The 21,837-nt window shown below is 35.0% G+C and overlaps 1 protein-coding gene across 6 annotated transcripts in view; it reads left to right on the forward strand.

The window, feature by feature from the left end:
- The window catches only part of RPS6KA3 (ribosomal protein S6 kinase A3), an 81,506-nt gene that overhangs the window by 54,584 nt on the left and 5,085 nt on the right, over nt 1-21,837 (forward strand). For 4 of the 6 annotated variants that reach the window (XM_074858663.1, XM_074858659.1, XM_074858660.1 and 1 more), the window contains 12 exons: nt 256-326; nt 4,235-4,323; nt 4,590-4,654; nt 4,757-4,859; nt 5,639-5,763; nt 7,778-7,903; nt 9,700-9,789; nt 14,046-14,204; nt 17,671-17,832; nt 18,024-18,100; nt 19,197-19,314; nt 21,465-21,605. In XM_074858663.1, coding sequence (XP_074714764.1) covers nt 256-326; nt 4,235-4,323; nt 4,590-4,654; nt 4,757-4,859; nt 5,639-5,763; nt 7,778-7,903; nt 9,700-9,789; nt 14,046-14,204; nt 17,671-17,832; nt 18,024-18,100; nt 19,197-19,314; nt 21,465-21,605 — 1,326 coding nt within the window. The remainder of the gene's footprint in view (nt 1-255; nt 327-4,234; nt 4,324-4,589; nt 4,655-4,756; nt 4,860-5,638; nt 5,764-7,777; nt 7,904-9,699; nt 9,790-14,045; nt 14,205-17,670; nt 17,833-18,023; nt 18,101-19,196; nt 19,315-21,464; nt 21,606-21,837) is intronic. The other 2 variants (XM_074858664.1, XM_074858662.1) reach the window with 2 other exon arrangements.

Below are 21,837 nucleotides of genomic sequence, written 5' to 3' on the forward strand. Positions count from 1 at the left end.
ACAACATTATAGTCTAAATCGTTCCGATAAAAGCATGTAAAGCAAGGTATCAATATAGGAAAATATTTTGCAGCTTTAAAAATGGCAAAGGCTGCTCAATGTTCATAGTAATTTAAATTGTACAATGAGAAGTTGTTTTGCACAGACTTGATTGTTAACATGCATGAATTTTGGAAGGTTAAGATGCTAAGTGGTTTTGTCAAAAAATAGATTTTGTCCAGGTAATGTAATTGATGAAAGTTTTACTCTATACAGTTTGAAATGCTCACTGGTACTCTACCTTTCCAAGGGAAAGACAGAAAAGAAACCATGACTATGATTCTCAAGTGAGTACACTCTTATTTATATATCTCATCAGGTATTCTACAGGGATGCCCTCCGGGCTGCAATATCTAATTTCTACTCTTCCCTCATTTCCAAAGGTACTGGTAAATCCTCACTCCCTATTCCATACTATTAATTCTCTTTGCCACCTATCTAATTTGCCTTTCTATTCCTCCCCCATACCAGGTACAAAGAATTTCATAGCAGCTCTTTAATCTGTAATAATAACTTCTCCAACCACATGATCTTTCCCATCTTATTTCCATAGTATTTTTTAACTTTCTTATCCTTTTTGATAACCTGTGCATTTTTTCCTTGGTTTTTTTTTTGTTTTAGGTTTTTCTTTTTTTTTTTTTAAGAAAGCATTTACTCTCCTTATCCTTCTCTATCTTACTAGCTCCTCTCCCTACTTCTTTATATTATTGGTGCTGCCAACAACTTGCTTCCCTGATAATTCCCCTGTTTGCTAAAGTGCATCCTCCCTTATGTACTCTCCTATGACTTGCCCAAGCTCCAATTTTCCCCTTTGCTATTTCAAGTATAGATTTTGCATTAGCTATATTGTGGAAATTGCTTTCCTTCATGCAGTTAACATTCTCGTTTTTGCTAATGAAGGCCTGCTTTTTTTTTCCTTGCTGGTCCCCTACATATTCTCTGAACTAATACAACCTATGACATAATTGTCCCATTTTTGGGACTGTAGCCTAACGCTGTGCAAACAACTCTGTTTCCTCATATCATAGTGTCACTTCTCTGTTTCCATCCATTTTTTACTAATACTTTTTTTTCCCCCCATGAAAGCTCCTAAGACTATTTTAGTTTTCTCATTTGTTTTCTGCTTCACTGTTTATCATCGTTCTTAGTCCCGTCACTACTTGTCTACCCATATATCAAAGCCAGCATTTCTTTTGCATCAACAGCCTGTTTTCAAAAGTAAATATATGAAACTCTTTTCATATTTTTTCTAAGAATTAGAATGTGAAAACTGCTAGAAAAACTCATTCTTTTCCTTGCTTTTGCTTTCATAATGCATACATGTTATTTTATTCTTTGCCCTTGGTTTTTCTTCCTCATCTTACATTTGCAAATGTATTTAGTGATGCTAGTTTCTGCTGCCTCAATACCATGCCAGTTCAAATCTTCATGTTGTGGTTATTGAATGTCTTTAACTAAAAGGTTCTATCTATTCACAGCAAGCATAAACTCCTTCTGACCACCTCCTATTTACAAGAAGCTAGTCTGAAATAGTTCTACTGCACTCTCACTTGTTTCAGGAGCCATGCATTTTTTTTTCTATCCATGTCTCACAAGTCACCTTTCTTTTCTTTCCTCTGCCTGCATGTGAATCCACTCTGTTCCTCAACAGTCTTTCCACTGTTTCTACAAAAATCTTCTGTATTCAGCTGCCATGTAGAATATCCTTGCATCTCCCCAGTTAATTGACATTCATAATTACTTTCAGATTTCATCTGAGCATGTATCTCTCATTCCCTTTCCAACTTCTTTCTTATCTTCTAGTCTTTGTAATTATTACTAGTTTCAGAGCTGCACAAAAAATGTGGTATGAAGTAAAGAAATTTTACCTCTGTTGTAATGTTCTGTACACTTAGGATTATTACATAGAGATCTGTTTTGCTGTTGGTAATATGAACAGCTGAAAACCAGAAGATATTCTAAAGTATTTTCTGATAAATTCACATTTTTTGTCTGGCCCCATAGGAATGGCAATAGGAATTTTATTTTCTGTATACTAGTAAATGTTTACAATGGACAGATGTGCATACAAATTCATATGTTCATAGTGTATCATTTAAGATATATTGCTTTTCTTACCTTCTGTTCATGAAAATCCACAGAAAATGTATTCTTCTTACAACACATGTGTTTCTGGGCTCTTTATTTCTCACAACATTACCAAGACAAGTTTTTGTTTATTCTTGTGTGTTTTACCTACTGAGAAACTCTGCAATTTGAAGAAATCATAGTTTGCAGCAATAAAGTTAACTTACTAAAGCATCCTTTCTCCTTTACTAAAGAGGTATGCCTTCGTATAAAGTTTTGTCTTTGACCATCAGAAATGTCAGAAAAAAACTGCTGTCACTCATGTAAGGTAAGAACTCAGAGGACCTGGTGATCACCTTTTCCTTCTGCTGTGTCACGTGGCCAGTAAAGGATTTTCTGAAAGGAGCACCTTCGTGATGGAAAGGGAGCAATGACAATCTTAATCTCTGCGGTTTGCCCAAGGGCCTCCAATTCACTCCACTGTGGACTGTAGTACATACCAGTCCTATGGAATTTCTTCTACATATTCAGTTTCTACATATTCAGTGAATTAATATGTTTTCATATTCAGTGAATTTTACATATTCATTTTCTTCTACATATTCAGTGATTCATTGAGTCACTTCTCAGTAAGATTAATTGCAGTTATGTTTTTGGCCTAGTTCTAGATTTTTCTAAGCAGTTGGCTTCTCATGCTGAACCTCCAGGGCTGCATCCTATTGTTGGAGCTGTTTTGGATTATAATAGGACAAAGATTTTCACCCACTCCAGCACAGTCCTATCATATTTAGTTGTCTGTTCTCTGTCCTTCAGTAACATCATAAATGATACCATTGTGCTTCTGCAGACAATGTGTTCCTTGCTTCCTTCTTACAGTGTAGCTCTGTGATACTTTGCTGTGAGCAGAAATGACATCAAGTGAACGTGAAATGAAATCACTGCATGTAAAGTGCATGAGTAAGAATTCAGCTGCTAGTGATGCACAGCAAGCAGGGAAGCATTGGATGGCCCACTGCCCTTTCCTCCACTCCATTGGTGGTCTTCATCTGTCTGTAGTATGTTACTGAAGAGCCCAAAGAAGGCAAAGTTTTTCAGACTCTCCACCCCCCAGCTTCTTTAATGCTGAAAGGAATGGAAGATATAGTAAATTCTGGTTTTAAAGTAATAAATAGTGAATCAATGACAACGTATATGCACTCGCTGAAGTCAGATGGAGGTGGACATTACAAATAGCTGGAACACAAGGTAAAACATGTTTTCTGGTTGAAATACCAGAAAGCACAAGAAAGCTTATGCCATGTATTGTTATGAAAATATTCAAGCTACAGGTTGAATAGGAGATGGAAAGCAGGGAATTATATCCATCCTTACCATGAGCATGCTTGTAAGAAAAAATGAGACCTAGTAATGGTGAGGGTATGGAGGCTCAACATTAAACGGAGAGAAGGAAAATTGGCGAGGATTACAAAACAAAATTAAATGACAGAACTACAAAAACTTAAATTTAAAAATTCAGGACTGGCAAGTTGGAAAGTAATATTTGAAATGGATTGAGGGGAGCAAAAAGAAAGGAGGGAGTGGTCTTTTTCTCTTTTTTTTTTTGCCTGCTAATCTTGTAAGATCTGTCCTATCTTAATTCAATTTCTATCTTCTAGCTTAGCTTTCCTGTTTTGCTTGGATGTTCTTGGTGTATGTCATACTGTGATAATTTTCTCACCCGTTCTAAAATGTCTTTTATTGTGCTATCAGAATGGATTTGCTTGTTTGGTGTCATTTGGTAATAAATGGACTTAAAAGTAGATCAAAGCATATTACAGAAACTTACAAGTTTGTAAACTGTTATCCTGTAACTATTCTTTTCTACATTTTTACCACCTCTTCCTCTACTTTAGTTCTTGAGTCACTACTGAAAATATTATACTACTCAAAACAGGGAAAAAAAAAAAAAAGAAATTACATGTTTACATGACTGACAGCACTTTTGCTCTGTTTCTGATGTCTGAAGGCAATTTCTCAGTGATGCTATTTTGTTTGATATGGATTTGTTGAATGACAAAGGACAGGGGGGATGCAAAGTTAATTCTTACCTAAATATGTTTGTATGCTATTAACTATCTTTGTTCTATAGGGCCAAACTTGGAATGCCCCAGTTCTTGAGTCCTGAAGCACAGAGTCTTCTGCGAATGCTCTTCAAAAGAAACCCGGCAAACAGATTAGGTAAAGTGTTTAGCAGACTATTTTAAATATAATCATAATATTGATAACATAAATGATCATTAAACTGACTAAATAAATTTACAGTTGCTTGTGTAAAACAGGCTTTGAAGTAAGAACATAGTTTGCCTGTTTACTCGTATAATGAACAAAATATAGTTTCTGCTATTTATACGTGTAAAAAGAAAAAGATAAGAAATATAATTTTGCTAGTCATTCTTTTGACCAAGAAGAAAATAATTCACAGACATTTTCCTTCCTTATAAAAGGAGCAGGTCCAGATGGAGTTGAAGAAATTAAGAGGCATGCATTCTTTTCCAAAATAGATTGGAATGTGAGTTTCTAATTCAAAATTTAATTCAGTACATTTCTTAGTTAAGTGTTTGGTGGTGTCATATAACTTTTTAATTCACTCTGGCCTGTGCCTTCTCTTCAGAAATTGTACAGGAGAGAAATTCATCCCCCTTTTAAACCTGCAACTGGCAGACCTGAAGATACGTTTTATTTTGACCCTGAGTTTACAGCAAAAACTCCAAAAGGTAAAAAGAGAAGAATTAAACAATTTACATATTAAAAAACTAGAAACACTGTTCCTGTTCAGCTTATGTAAAGTGTCTTGTTCTTGCAGATGTTGCTGGGCTAAGTAAATGCTCACAGACAAGTATTCCATTGTTCGTAAAAGTTTTTGTGGTCTTTGATATAAATATATCATGAGGGACAACTCAGTTGTCCTATGTTAGAAATAAAGTAATCCTCAGCAACAGAACATACACATAAATTCAATTTTACTTACCAAGGTAATCTCGTTTTTTTTAAATTCAAAAATATTATCCGTGTCTTTAAAGGCTATGTTCTGTGGCTTCATTTAATTCATGATGGTGACTCTACATACTATTTATATGTAGAAGCTTAGTCATTTCAGGCTTTGGGTGGCAAAGCTGCTGTTTCAAGGCAATGTATCTCTGCATAGTTTTACACTGATCCATTCAAAATATGATAGAAATTTTTGTCTTTACAGATTTTCGGTGTTTGAGACTTCTCATCCATAAGTGTAACATGGATATGCTGCTATATGTAAATAGTATTGTCTGACAGTACTATGATCTGTGTAGTCATTGATTATCAGTTGTGTGATCATCTAGATGGTATATGCAAAACAATTCAGTAACTATTTCTATTCTGATCCTCAGAAACACTTTCTGCAAATTCCAGCTCCTCTGTACTTTATACAATAAAGCTGTAGTTTGCTCTTCGGAGTAGACATAATCTCATCTATACATTTTAAAAACTGCTTGTAAGTAGATGATGTGTTTTTCAGATTCGCCTGGTATCCCACCTAGTGCTAATGCACATCAACTTTTTCGGGGATTTAGTTTTGTAGCTATTGCATCAGATGATGAAAGCCAAGCAATGCAGACAGTTGGAGTGCATTCAATTGTCCAGGTGAGTACCTCTGCTTTAAAAAAAAAGTCAATAAAGCAGTATTGCTGTCTCTTGGTGGAGGGATGTTTCCTTCATCACAGAAGGAAGTACCATGACAAAGTCATTATCAGCTTTATACAAGAAAAGTAAAAATTAGATTATTTTATCCATAGAAAACCTCTGAAGGTGCAGGACCTGTGTAATTACTGAGCAGCCATGGGTGTGAATACGCTTCAACCCTTAAATGAAAACATTCTACCATCTGTACTGTATTAACTCTTTAATATCAAGCCATAATTACAAGGTGGAGGGGAGTAACAGACATCTCGATCTTTTTCTCCTATGCATGAAAATATCAGTTGATTCCTGCAGTGCAGTAGGAGGCACTGAGTACAATTGTGAATTGTATTTGGATATTTGGGGCTGCCATATGTTTTGGAACCCATGACCCAAGGACATAGTCTGTCCCTCCCAAGCCACTTTAAGTTAATGTGCTAATCTGTGATATTTTGTAATTAACTTCAGTGTATCATACAAGTCAATGTTACAGTACACAGACAAGCTTTGGCTTCCTAGCAGTATTAGAATGACTCCAATACAGTCTCCCATATTAATAATTGTGAGGTTGTCACATTCAATAGCCTAATACAGTTGCTATTCTTATATATTCTATTACTGCCATAACTGCTTATTTTTGGACAACAGACCTTTGGTTAGGTGCAGTTTTGTATGAGGCAAGAAGGGTGGACCTCATGCTAGAATGGGGAGAGGCATGCCTTGCCTCCTTACGAGGCTGAGGTTATCCTAAAAGTATGCTTCAACACTGGAGAGTTTACGACCAGTGGGAAAGGAGCAGATGCATGTCCAGGAAAGAAAACTGGAAGACCTCTGCAAAAATTGTATTTCTACCTCCTCTTTCTGCTTTTAATAATTCTAATTAGCAAGGAAGACTGAGTCATGAAAACCAACTGGTGATCTAAATTGTGTTGAAAACTTACTGGTGTATAGGTAGGAATAAAAATGTATGCTGTATGATTGGGTTTGTTTATATTTTTCACTGCAAGGATATTTTGCAAATGTCTGAGAGAATTTTTCAGAAACAGTTTATTCAGAACATGAATAGTTCTTTTATTTCTTTAATCCTCTCATGTCTAGAATAGTCATGACGTGCTTCTTTGTACACATTACCTGTTTCATGTGTAATAAGCCATTACATTTCAAGGGGTTTTGGATCTTTTTTTATTCTGAAGGAGGTGTCTGATTAGATATACGCATCAGAATGATTTCTGGCCCTGAAGCCTTGCTAAAATTTTCTGCAAGCTTTTCCATGCTCCTTTCCCACATAGTTTTGTAGATGAAATTCTTTCTCTTTGTATATGGCTTCCTTCTCTTGTAAAGGTCTTTTTCTCTGCTGCCTTTCCTCTGTGCCCCTCAACCGCTTCCTCACTCCTATTTCCTCTTTTCAGTGCTGCAGGATACCCAGATGGTTTCCTGCAAATGCTTTGCATCCTTTGCACAAACTCTTTACACTAGAACACCATTTCCTTCCCTTGCAAGAGTGAACACTTGTCCTTCTTTCAACTTTTTATTTCTGTGAAAGGATTTTTGACTGCCATTTCATGCAATTTCTGGTTAATCTGATTCTATTCAGTATGTCTGAATTTTCCAGCTGGCATTCATCTGTTCAGATAATAGAAACAGTGAAGATTTTTTATCATTATTTTATCATTATTTTACCATGTAGTCTTCTGATCTTACTTGTTTTGGAGATTCTATCTTTAAATTAATAAATCAGTAACCAGAAGAGTCACGTTGTCAGTTTCTAAAATAGTGTGCATTATTTACAGTGTCTAGTGTATAATTTATCTCATACTAATATCAAACAGAAGGTAGTGGCTATTTAGACCACTTTGAGCTAGTACAGCCCTCAGTTTAAAACCTGAAGCAAATCCGTAGGAATTCAAAAACTTATTTTTAATATAAAGGTCAGTTATATATTTAGAATATTCATCAATTGATAATATTATTTTGGTAGCAGTTGCACAGGAACAGCATTCAGTTTACTGATGGATATGAAGTAAAGGAGGATATCGGAGTTGGGTCTTACTCTATCTGCAAGAGATGTATTCATAAAGCCTCAAACATGGAATATGCTGTAAAGGTAATTACTTTGTTATAAAACACACTGTTTTCAGGTTTTAGCATCATAGACATTGGACATCATTAATTTATTTGCCATAAATAACATAGCAAATTAGAACAATTTTTTAATATAAAAAGATTTTAGATGAAAATGTGAATTGTACTAATCAATCAAATAGAATATTTACTGGCAGATATTTATACGGAGTTGCTATGGGGTTTGTTATCCATATGCTGGTTTGGGTCATGAAAAGCAATCTGCAGTCTCTGAAACACCTGTGTAATTACGGTAGGACTGATGGGAGTTACATGACTGCTTCTAGAAGGAAACGTGCTATGAAAAACTTGCACAACTTTTCATCATTTTTTAAAAATGTGATTGATTACTTTTATTTAAACATAGTTATAGATGCTTCCAAAGTAGATTTATAAATTGTCAGAAAGCTAGGAGTTCATAACAGTGCTTAAGTCTGGTATACCTTCCAGAATAAACTTAAAGTCTTTGTCAGTTTTTAACAAGGTTTCTAAAGTTTTTATGTTATTCTATTGGGTTTTCTGGGGCTTCTTTGAAGGCATTAAATTCTTAGTTGAAATCAGAGAGTTCCCAGAAGTGGAATGATAGGTTAACTTTTTGTCTTTCCATATAAAACTTTGGGGCTGAATTGTTACTATGAAAGCAGGAGTATGGATTAGCAGACTGTAAAGGGGCGGTGGGGGGAGAGAGAAATTTAAATCCTGTACTATGAAGTGGTTCTTTTTTTGAATTGTTGAACAGTTTACTACTGAATTTATCTTTGCATTTTACATATTTTAGTATGTTTTGCTGTATCCTTGTACGTAGATTGTTCACTGAAAGCCCTCCAAGTTCAGTTTGGTAGTTACATACTTGTCTTTTATTCTCATTCTGGCCAGGAACGGATTTGACTTCTGTGCTTGCAATTTGAAGTAATTTCTTGAAACTGGCAGAAAGTACTGGCATTGCTGTTAATTCTCTAAGCCGTAGCATTTATTGTGAAGATTGTCTTACTTTTCTGTTGCCTCTGTTGTGGCTTTTTTTCCTGCAAGGAATCATGAAAAAAGAATAAGGTGATCAGTGTCCAATGTGTTAGGATGGTGCTGGTAGCAGTTAAGGCTTAAGGATGTCAAGACGAAGAAGGGGTAAGACAAAGATAGAGAAGACATTAGAGGAAATCCTATAGTTCAGAGGGAGAGGAAAAAAGGAGAAGAAGAAGAAGAATACTTTTTAAGTAGGGCAAACTAATATTTTTCTTGTTTGCACAGGAAGAACTTCAGAGCCTGATAGCAAGTCTCCAGAGATTCAGATGAACTTCCATAACAGAATGGTTGCCTGAATTAACTCTGAGAAATTTTTTCAATGTCTTATTTTTGATTCCCTTACTCTCCTGCTTTTTCTTTTGCTACACTAAACATTTGTTTGAGATTAGCTTTGTGAAAATCCATTCATTACCATCGTCAAAACAGTATCTCATGTCAAATTAGAAACTTCCTATTTTATTAAATGATGGGTGACTGAAGTCTTATCTACTGAACAGCCTTGCATTATTTATTACAGCCTGAGGGATCAGATCATTTATCCTCCAAAATTGTTTTCAACTGAAAGATTTTTCCATGTTTTTCCAATGTTTTTTGCTTTGCCTTGCTGTTCCAGTTTAACAAACTTTTAGTTATAATCCATGCCCTTTACCAACAACAATAAGTGTTGCTTATCTGCTTATGCTAGTAAGCACACCAAAGTATTAGACTATATAATATTCACAAAAAGAATTATGCCCATGTATCTATTTGCTCTTACAGATTATTGACAAGAGTAAAAGAGATCCAACAGAGGAGATTGAAATCCTGCTGCGCTATGGACAGCATCCAAATATAATTACCCTAAAAGATGTAAGTAGTGTGTTTAAAGACATCCTTTAGTGTATTGTAATTGCATATCACTTTCTAATTTAAGAGATGACAAACTACATCTTTTAGATGTATGTTCATGTTTTTCAGTATTTAAAAATAAAGCAACATTCTAATGCAATTCAACAATATCCAATTTTTTACTGAGATGTCTCATTGTTCTCTTTTAAAGATGCTCATGTTTTGGTACAGTGTAATCCTAAACAGTCAAGTAATTCATCCTTCATAAATCCTAGCACAGGAATAATTCATTCACCATTGGCTCTGTTTTTAAAGGAATAAAGTTTTTTGATTGCCTTGTTAACTTAGAACCTACTTTTGTTTACATTAGTCAAAAGCAATTTTAAAGTACATTATATAACTGAGGACTCACTGTTAACACAATACCCACGGTAATTTTCATGGACAGTAACGAGTATTACTCAGTGGTGCACAAAATCTTTTCATGTCCATGGTCATCACTTCTACGTAGTATCTTTATCTGATCTTTGTATGGAAGATTATCTAGCTATTTTTCTCTTGTGATTTGCTCTGAGCATGGAAACACTTTGACCATAAAAAGCAAAGAATAACATAAGTTGGGAGGTAGAGGTTTTTCATAGTGAACAGTAGATTCTGATGATCTAACAGAAACAGAAAATTGTCTTTCTCTCCTTAATTATGCATTAAAGAGGATTAAAAATCAAAAAGGCACATGCTTAATTACTTTCTTAGTCTGCATGAAAGTATTCTGGTCGCCAAAACCAAACCTCAAGCAAAACAGCTAACCATTTCCAGGAAGCTGAGCTCAGCTGAAGGGAGGTTCTCAAACATTCTGAAGTTATTAAAACAATAGCTTGTAAATAATGTGGAGATGAATACTAGAGAACTCTGCCTAAAGTTCTCCTGTAATGTGTCTTCACTTTATCAATATCATGTAGTCTGGCCCTTTCTTGGGAGAACAAAGTCAATCAGATATACAAGGGGGCAAACCATGGAGCTTACCTTATTGCAAGCTAGATATCATTTGTTCTGCTTCACATGGTTGGACGGTAAAGCTGCCTGAAAGCAGCTGTGCTAACATGGAACCTGCATCAACATTCATGTTGCTTTTAGTGCCGTATGCTAGGTTTATGTGTCACTTGAATTCATAATAGAGGTTATGTTATTCAAGCAGGAAGACAAACATAAGGAATAGGAGTACTTACCTGAACTTCAGCATTGTGAATATTTTACACTGAGAGCAGAGAAGCCCAGGCAGCCTTGAAAAGTTGCCACATATACTGAATTATTTTACTTTGTAATTAATTTTTCATCATCATTGGTCATCTTCTAGCAGGAGCCATCTTTCATTCACACCAACAGTAATACACAAATAGCAAAAGGAGACTACAAAAAAACCCCTTAAGTCCCCAGAGGAAGAAAGGTTGTAATTCTCACTTATTTCTACTCCAGATCAATTCCCCAAGCAGAGTTTAGGGAAGTATGTCCAGTGTAAGGAAAGAAGTATTCATATGTAATAGATGTAATATGTAAAAGGATTCATATGTAATAGAAATTTGTATAAGATCCACTATTGTAAGAATTTAACATTGGTTTAAGTTTTCATTGTTCTAATATAGATGCATGGGGTAGATTGCTTGCATATCCCACAATATAGTGGTGTGTTATTACAGCTTTCAGAGGAAAGAATAAAGAGTACTTGGCCTTCAGGTCTCAACCTCATCAATAGCTCTATGTATTATTGTACAGGTAAAACTCAATGTTGATTTGGCTCAATTTTTTATTCAGTTCCACACCAAAATTCAAATGTTTTTATTTTGAAGCGCCAACATAAAATGTTTCAGCATTTAAGTACATGCCTTTAGAAATCACTGTTCTGTGAGAAATTATTTATTTCTTTTCTTGTATTTCAAGAATGAATGCAGTAATATTTGAATTTAGCTTAGGATGGAAATTTTCATTCTTGCTCAGCCTTTTTGTGTAATTTAATTCTGAAGGTGTTTGGATTGAAACAATGGATATTCAAAAGACCAAATTCTTTCTGCAATGCACAGTCCTCTGGGGTTTTTCCTTCTGATTGTTATCAGTGGTCTTTTTCAGTTACACAGTATATAAACAAAAGAAGGAGCTATATTGTGCTAAATCAGATGTCCTTCTTATCCAATATCCTGCCTCTGACAGTGGCCATTAGTGGATGCCTAGGAAACAGTGTAAGAATGGAGGAAGCACACGGCTTCCAACAAACCATTACCTAGAAGCTTCCTGTGCCGGACCATTATATGTATTTTACCCTTTTTATCTATTAGTTACTGTTCTATAACAGAACTTTTGCCCTGTTTTGAGTTATTTAAAGCATTGGCTGAAGAATCTTTTCCAGAAGCATTTTAGAAACCTGAATACAGTATATCCAGTCTCCCTGTCCAAGTGCTTATTATGAGTTCAAAAAACCACCTAATATGTATGTGAAATCTTATTTCGCTTTGCAAAAAACATGTTCTCTTTCTTCATTACCTTATATTTTGTTCATGTGCCTGCATCTGTTTCTCACCATAGTTTCTTCCAGTTTGCCTGGTAGAGAAGACATACTGACTGATCTTTGGCATGTGCCAGGAGTTCATTTTAAAAACGAGCATCACATTTATGATCTCAGCACAATACTGTGCAGAAAACTTGAACAGCATTTAATGCAAACAACTAAATTGATAATACCATTAGAGAAATCGGGGTGAGGGGCATGATTTGTTTGTGGTGGCTTTTTTTTTTGGCAGGCAGACAGGACCAGCAAGGGGTAGCAGATAAAATAGTAATCAAATGCAAATTTTGCTTGAATGCCCTCTGCAGTACTGAGATGTGTATGCTCTGTCATGTCAGATGAAAAAAGCTTATTTCCTCATGTTATACCAGGATTACAGAGAACTTGCCTATTAAAAAAAAAATCTAAAATCCAGTTTAGTATCTAGAATTAGATAATTCTGCTTTTTAACACCATGTAATATTTAAAGTCTTAATACAAGCACATTCTGATGATCGGCCACTTACTTCATGGGGGAAAAAATTGCTGTTAGAACATAGAAACCTGTCATGTCTTCCTCTCCTTAAGATCATAAGCTTGTAAAGCCTGCAGAATTATTTCTTTAACACTCTTCCCCTTTTTTTATTTGGTGAGAAAGACTATACTAAAAGGACTTATAAGAGCACAAAAATCTCTAAGCTTAAAACTTTTAGTAGCCTGTATTTCCCAGATATCTTAAGACAAGGAAATCGGGATGAATGCTCTTTTTTTTTTTTTATTTAACTGATATCTATCCCTAAATTTATTTTACAACTTGGATAATTGTTTCTACGTAAACACAAACTAATTTTTATTTCGCATGTATTACTGAAGAGAACGATTCCAACGTCACCGTAAAAAATAGGTTGAAATAATAGGGAACAGAGTCTGCAAAAGGTTTTGCTAAAGCAGGAACCACTTTCTGGATTAAGTTAAAAGCCCAAGAAAGTGCAACTGAAATGAAATGCTTAAGTATGCCTGAGAATATGTTTTGGTATAGTTCAGTCTGTAGTGCCCCCTAGTGATAATATAAATAATTATCAACTATTGTTTCCATAAAAGATAAAAGCCGTGCAAAAATTAAGCTGTTTTCCATAACTAGAAATAAGGACTAAAATATACATATTTTAATAATTTCAGACTTTGGTTTAGGCTTTATGTGCAGGGTAGTGTGTAAGTTGTAGGCTTTTATTATCGCAGCTTTGCATGAATTAACTTCAGTCTTCGTAGAGCTTCATTTGAGCTGAACTTAGATTTATTTCTTCTTTTTGTCTGACTGAACAGAGATCATTCCAACTGAACATACTTGTAATTTGGTGCAATAACTGCTTCTAGAATTAGCTCTGGTTTTGCCTTAATTAGACTAGTTTCCATTTATTACTACTTCTTAATTTCTCCCATATCTAGTTTAATTTGTTTCAGTAAAACTATGTGGGGAAAACTACATATTATTCATCTTTTTTTGTCTTTAAACAGTTACATGCTGGTATTTTTATGTTATTTCATTACTGTACTGCCTTTTTGTAGAAGGTTTTGTGTTCATTTCTGAAGATGAACAGTGGTTGGATAGTGTGTGGGGTGAGAAATATGGGGAAAAATAATTGAAGAAAGCTTGTGGATGCACCTGCACTATCTCTATGCATTTCACAGGAAGACAGTAGAGAATAAATATTTTGAAATTTACATCTTCATGTACTCTTTGCAGGTGTATGATGATGGAAAATACGTATACGTAGTAACAGAACTTATGAAAGGAGGAGAATTGCTGGATAAAATCCTCAGGCAAAAATTTTTCTCAGAACGAGAAGCTAGTGCTGTTCTGTTCACAATAACAAAAACGGTTGAATATCTCCATGCACAAGGGGTAAGTTTTCATCTTGGACAAAATGCTTATAGATGTTAATATTTTTCCCTTTTAGAATTATAAACTCATATCTTGATGTGTTCTTCTGTATGGTAATTGAGTCATTTCTGGTAAATAATTACATTGCAGCAGGCATTTGTGTCGAAATCAGAACATTCCTCATAAGCTGTGTAGATGTCCAGATAACGGAGATTATGCAACTGTTTCTGCTGTCCTTCATGCAGTCTGTCAGCAGTTCTGTGGAATATGCAGATAATGATTAATAGAGATGATATGAGAGGAAGTAAGTGAGGAAGAAATGTTAGGACCGGTACTGTTGCTTAGCCACAGGACCTAATGTAATTCAACCCATCCTGTGATAGAACCTGAAAATTTATCTTCCACCACCTATCACACTTGCAATTTCTTCCACTTCTTGGTTTTGAAGAGCATGGCTTATGACTTTTAACTTCTGTGCCATAGGGTCAGGAAGTTGCAGTGGACTGCTAGGAGAAAGAAAATTAATGCTTCAGGAAATAAATTTGGAGACAGGAGAAGTAGTTCAAAGGTAGAGGAGACCGGTGTGACAATAGCATGGCAAGAATGACAAGTCGTGTTGCATTTTTAAGTAAACAAGAAAAGGGGGATAGAGAAAAAGCAGAAAGCAAGGGTGCAAGGAAAAAGTCAAGTTGCTAACACCTAATATCGTTATCCAAGAAAAGATGCTTTGGAACACATAGTACTCAAATTATTTTAAGAAACAAATAACAATTCAGCACACACTGTCATTTCTGGGAGCTATTATTTTAGAAATTTTACACTCAAAGTTATCTGGTGTATCTTCTGTGATTCATCACTTTCTTCAGTTGCTTGCTCACATGTAGGTTTTTATTTGAGCCTGTGTGTACAGGACTAGAATCTTTGGCCAGCAGCATCCATAGGAATTATGAATAAACCTCGATACCTTCTGTTTGGAAATATAAGTAATAGAATAACACAAATGATAACTTGGTTCCTTTTTACCACATGTGGCCAAAAAAGACCTAGTGTCCTTGCATCAAGGGATTTTAGGGGCCTTTGTTTGTTTGTTTACTGTAGATCTCTGTAAATATTGGCATTTTAATTTGCATTAGATCACATGCTTTTTGGAACTTTTACTTTTGGAAATTTTTGGGTCATCTTATGTTAAGTACACTTCTGCATGAAAGGTGGCCATATATGTAAATAGTGAGCACTTCAGTAGTCTAATTTTTATCTGGAAGAGTCCACCCTGTCTTCAGTGGATTTTCCTTTTGTAGTTCTGGACACCAGAGGAGATAGCTCATTTGAATATGGTATTAGGTAATACCTGGTTTGACAGACTCTGAATCTGTGTGCAGCCTCCACAACCCTTCACAGAAGGAGTTTCCTCATGGACATTCATAGGATACTTTTGAACTGAAAATTAGCTAAGCAGGAATGCAGTCCTCCTCCTCAGGGTAAGCAATACTTCCAACTCTCTCCCAAATCATTCTAAAAGTATTAGGGCCAGCATACAACAATTAAGGGTTGGCACAGCAGACATTGTAAAAAGGATAAACAAGAAGTATCATGTCATCTTGGAGCAGAATACTTCTGCATGCTGGTAGATGATTGAGACTGCTAATCAAAACATGATGCTAAACAATAAAGAACTGAAATGTCCTGCATATTGTTTTGCTCTCTTCTTCTGCTCTACAATAAAATGTTATTTCTGTGCAAAATACAATATAATCTAAACATCTGATATATTTTTAAAATTCACCTTTGGGAAAACAGCTTAATACAGGAAGGTATTTTATTATTCTTTGACATAAACATTTTGATTGCCTTGGAATTAGTATTTGGATTTGAACTAGACTGTTACACTTACTCTTCCGCCCACTTGCGAATTGCTTCCCCTTCAAAAAAAAAAAGTACAACTAGAGCAGACTGGTTGTAGAAACAGTCTGCCAAATCCCCAGCTCTGTGCTGCTTCTGTTGCCCACCTCTTCCTTTCCTGCCCCTTTTAGAATCTATTTAAAAAAACCCCACCAACTAGAATAAAACTGTGGGTTTTTTCTTCTGCCTCTTGGAGCAGTAAAGGATGTTTTCATTCATTACTTAGAAAATAAAGGATTCTAGTCTGTCTGAACACTAAAAAATGAAGGCTATCAAGAGCCAGTTCTCTCATACTGACATCTCAAGCCAGGATGTTCCCCTTAACATCTACTGTTCCAGCTCAAATTCTTTAATATCACTTCTGTATTTCAGTTTACAAGGTGCTTATTTCCATAATTTTAAGTATTTGCTTTGTTAAATCTGAGAATTGCAGCGTATTTGCATGCTGAAAAAGCCTCTAATAGATAGACCTGCTGTGTTGAATGGCTTTACAATGTACAGACCCTCTGCAGTCTTTTACTTCTTGGTCTTATATTACTTTCCTGAAACACTGCTAGCTTCCTGGAGGAGTGCATAGAACTTCTGATTCTGCACATCATTTACTTGCAGGAGTTTTGGGGTATCTTCTCATTCTAATGTGATTTTCTTCTTAAAATATTTCACCACAATCTCTTCTATTCAAATTTAATCATGAAAAGCTGTGTTTATTATTAGTCAAATACATAGAACAATCAGAAAGATAAAGGCCTTCATAGCAAGTCTATTTAAATATTTAAAAGAGAACATTTAGATCCACTCTGCTGTCTTACAGCTCTTTACAGAGAGCAGACTCTAGAAGGCTTGTGAAGAAAATATAACAGGTCATCTGATTTCAAAGACTGTCTTTGCACATTCCAGGTTTTACTCAGGCTTGTTATAGCTTCAAATAAGATCAGATTGATTCTGCCAAAACTTTAGCAACTTCTACAGTTTTTGTCAAGCCTTTTACATCTCAAGCCCCTTCAAAACGGCACTTGGGAACCAGTACGGGCTTTTTTTGACATGACAGTCCATTAGGAGTCCATTGCTCTTTGATATATTTAGTTATTTTTTGGCAGAACTGTATTAAAATTCCTCCTTAATCAGGCCTTCAATGTTTGCACTTGAGATTAATTCAGACTATCTGAATGAAGAAAATTGAATATATAGGGTTACTCCAGCAATAACTAGTGTGTTGTTACATAGCACAGTGGTGCATCAGCAGCTGCGGATATCCATGACTCCAAAAGATATTACTAGCCAAAGGTGTATGCATGTTAAAATAGGAAATACAAATATTCACCCATTAGAACAAGACATCTGGAACTGTCTGTACAAATTTTTTAAGGGGGAGTGGGATGTCTGGAGGGGTCTTTAGTTTCCTGGGTAGACCTGTAGTCCTCTAAACACCACTGAGCATCAGAATACTGCAGCTGATGTTAGAAGCTGGAAATCTGGAAACTGATTGCTGATTGGAGATTTTAAATTAGGTAGCAGAATTTATAATTACAATATAAAGCCTTTCATATGTTTAGCTTATTGTATTTAGTGATTTGTTTTATTTCTTTAGGTTGTGCATCGAGACTTGAAGCCTAGCAATATTCTTTATGTTGATGAATCTGGTAATCCAGAATCAATTCGAATTTGTGACTTTGGCTTTGCAAAACAACTACGAGCAGAAAATGGTCTTCTGATGACTCCATGTTACACAGCAAACTTTGTTGCACCAGAGGTAAATACCATGATAGCTTATATGCCTTGATTTATTTTTATTGGATTTTTTTGCTAATTAGACATTTGTTTCATTCTTGTGTAACAAGTTAAATCACTTTGTAAACACTAAAATTTGAAATCTCACTATTTTTATGGCATGATCAAAGCATTTCTAAGCATTTTTCTCAGAAGAAACGTTTGTTTCCTCAGGTTTTAAAGAGGCAAGGTTATGATGCTGCATGTGACATATGGAGCCTTGGTGTTCTACTTTACACCATGCTTACTGGGTAAGGGTAATTTTAGTTTGTTTTGCTGTAGAATAGCAAACCAATATAAACAAAAAAATAATAAATGTAGGCCCACTGATGAAGATTTTTCTATCAAGGCACTGATTAATCTCAATTTTGTCTTCAGTGGGCGTAGAACATGCTTTGCCTTCAGTAGAATCCAAGTTTACAGGGACTGATGTGAAAAATTCTTGGCTTCTTATGATCTCATCTATTTTAGGTGTTTTCATTTCTGCTTTATAGTGATTTAGGAGTAAGAATTAATTGTTTCATGTGAAAATTAGCTGATTAAGCAGCATATATGTTGAAGGAAATACATGTTGCAAATATAATTGCAATGCATCGAAGCATGATTGTGTGCAAAATTCAGCCACTGAATAGTTTGAAGTGATGCAGTTAGGATGTAATACATGCATAGAAATGCATTTATCTATGCAACAGAAATTAGTTGTATAAAAGATGATGAACAATAAATTCAGCTATAGTTCCACAAGTTCAAAAGATAGTTGCTGTTGCACCTGCCAAATAAGATTATCTTTTCTGCCGGATTATTCAGATTGCCACTTTGGTTAAGAGTTAACATCCTCAGAGACATTTTGGCATTTTAAAATAAATAAGTGACAAACATATTTGTTTTTAAATATATCTTCTTTTTAGTTGTGGATATTCTGGTAGCAGCAAGAATGCTTATAGTGAAGCAAGGAAAATTGCTATACCTTCCTTCCTCTAGTATCAAACCATCATTTAGTCTTTTTCAGACTCCTCATAAATTCTTCACATTTAATTTTATAACAGCTTGTTTTATTACTTCACTAAAATATGAAGGCTTAAGGAATACTTTCTGTAATCCAGTACTTAGACAGCTATAGGAAAAATCTGGTTTTCAGACCTGATATAGAGGGAATATATACAGTAAGAACAGAACTGTAGTCAGTGCATGCATGTTCATGTGTTAAGAATAATTTTTTTTACACCTATCTGACTATCTGTTGCCTATAATTATGTTGAACTCACTGAATGTTATGATCAGACTTGTAATAACTATTGAGGTCCAGGTTATGAAAGTTCTTAATATTGAAATTGTTTGGTTAAACAGCTACACTCCGTTTGCAAATGGTCCTGATGATACCCCAGAGGAGATTTTGGCCCGAATAGGTAGTGGAAAGTTCTCTCTCAGCGGTGGGTATTGGAATACCGTTTCAGATACAGCTAAGGCAAGTATATTTGTTTTGTCCTTCGAGCAATGGAAATGGATTGCAATGTAACATGTTGCTTATAATGTATATGTTATATCGTACATGACTAAGTTCCACCCATTGTTATTTTAAAATACTGATCTGATCCTTTATGTGCCTTGAACTGTGTTCTCTATTTATGATCACTGTTTCAACAGTCACTTGTGTGTAGGAAGAAAAAAAGGTGTGCCTTATACTATAGAGGTTAACAACTGTCCTTAGAAATATAGTGTATTTTATCAGTATTCACACACATGCGCAATCATCCATGATGAGAAATGCTGTAACAAAACTTCATGTGGAAGCACGATATTCAAAAAATCGTACAGATAGTCTAAATCAGGATAATGAAAATATTACGATCATTACCATATCCTCCACTGATTCACACTAGAAAAATAAATAGTTTTTCACATTTTTCTGTTCGGGTCAGTTCTTCAGAGTTACCCAAGACAATTTATCTCATACTCTTTCATTAGGATTTGAGCAGTTTATTCTTTTAAGTTCTTTAAGAACTTTTGGTCCTTAAGGATGTCATATCTACTTAAAAAAACAAACCAAAAACCACTGAAGTATTATATTTTCTTACTGTGTTTGTACAAAGTAAAAATTTTAGACAACTTTATTTTTTTGAGAAGTACATTTTTTTTTATAGCAAATAGACTCTAAACTTAACTGTGCAATATGCTTTATGTCCCTTCTGGGTAGCTACAGTAAAGTGCTAGTTTTCCCAAAAAGGTCATCTAATATGTTGTGCTCTTTCTTGCTAATTGATTTGTGATGTGCTTTCTAATGGTACTATTCTCATAACTCACGATGTTCCCACAAATCACGTCATTCATTTGATTGACAAATTAACCTATTAGAATAACATGTTTACACTAATCTGGTAGCATCGGCTTTTTCTTCCTTCAGTGCCGTTATGTTCAGTTGTACTTGGGAGTCTAGAATGAACCAAAAACCTATCAGCCATGTAAAAAAAAAAAATCTTAGATTCCTTTTTAATATCTTTGCAATTCAAAAAGAGTTTGAACATAAAACAAATAGTGTTTTATATGAAAATGTCCAGTATTGCTCATGTAACTTCAATTATCTTAAATCCAGTTGTAGTCAACTAAATGTTTTTCTCCACAAGTAATTGCTTAATGTAGAAATGTTATTTACACTTTACCCTTACTGACTGACATCTAAAGTCATCTATAAAATATTATGCTGCTGTATAAATTTGTTTTCAACAATTCATCTTGAGTGTCGTATGCAATTCTCACTACCATAATTTGAAGAAGATAAAATAGAAGTTGAAAAGGTGATAGAAAAGGATGTACCAAAATGAAGGTGAAAATCTGATCAGATCTCGAGAGCCACTTCCATGTAAAGCGAGTAAATAGAATACGGTGTTTCATCTCAGCAGAGTTGACTGACATGACAGACAAAAGAGATCATCTTACTGATGGTACAAAGAAGGAAAGACTAATTCCTTTTTTCTCATATGATTTTATTAGGACAATCAGGAATAATTCAATTAATATATTCTGCAGAAGTTAAAAACCAAACAAAATTAAATACCTGTTCATGAGGTTCACAACTTAGTTGTGAAACAACTGTGAAAGATGTTTGAGAAGGGGTGGGGGAAAAAAAGTATAAGCAGCAAAATTAGTTCAGATGGGGTGAGGTAAAAATCCCTATAGGTATGTATATGGCCAGCAGGAGTACTAAAATTCAACTTTCACCTTGCACAGTTGTTGAAAGATTGTTAGACACAGGGAGGTCATGCAAGCGGAAGGATCGTCTCTGTTTTCTTGATTTTTCCTTTTTCAATACTTATTTCCTACATATCTGCTATTTGTCATTGTTAAAATACTGGTATAGTGGGGCCTCTACTCTAGCCCAAGGTGCATATTTTTGTTTGTGGCTTTTGCCTCACTTAATTGGATGCCTTCCTGTTGTGTTACTAAACATCCATTAAATCACATAATTAAAAAATACAGTGTTAGGCATTGCTGGGCAGTTTTCCAGCTGTTTCAAACTGACATTATTATAGCACTAAAATCTTCAAGTTTGAACTATAATCTGTGTTAAAGCTGAAGTTTTACTGTTATTTGCATTAACTCTTTGTATATTACTGACAGGACCTTGTTTCAAAAATGCTTCATGTTGACCCACATCAGAGATTGACTGCAGCCCAAGTTCTTGGTCACCCCTGGATAGTTCACTGTGACCAGTTGCCTCAATACCAGCTGAACAGGCAGGATGCTCCCCATTTAGTGAAGGTAAATAGATACTAGTTCAGCTTGCTGTGTAGCCAAAATTAGTGTAAACAAAAGGACGTTTTTTTAAAAAAATTTACTGTAGCATGTGTTTCCTCTAAATACTATTTAAAAGTTGTTATGAGTGGGAGTTGCACTAAGCCATAAAGTGAGCTTGTAATATGTAGTAGGATTTCATAAGAACCCACTCATGGATAACACTTTTTCAAAAGACTTTCATTTTCTTAGGTCTGAA

Source organism: Strix uralensis, chromosome 2, assembly GCF_047716275.1.
Source record: "Strix uralensis isolate ZFMK-TIS-50842 chromosome 2, bStrUra1, whole genome shotgun sequence".
Lineage (NCBI taxonomy): Eukaryota > Metazoa > Chordata > Aves > Strigiformes > Strigidae > Strix > Strix uralensis.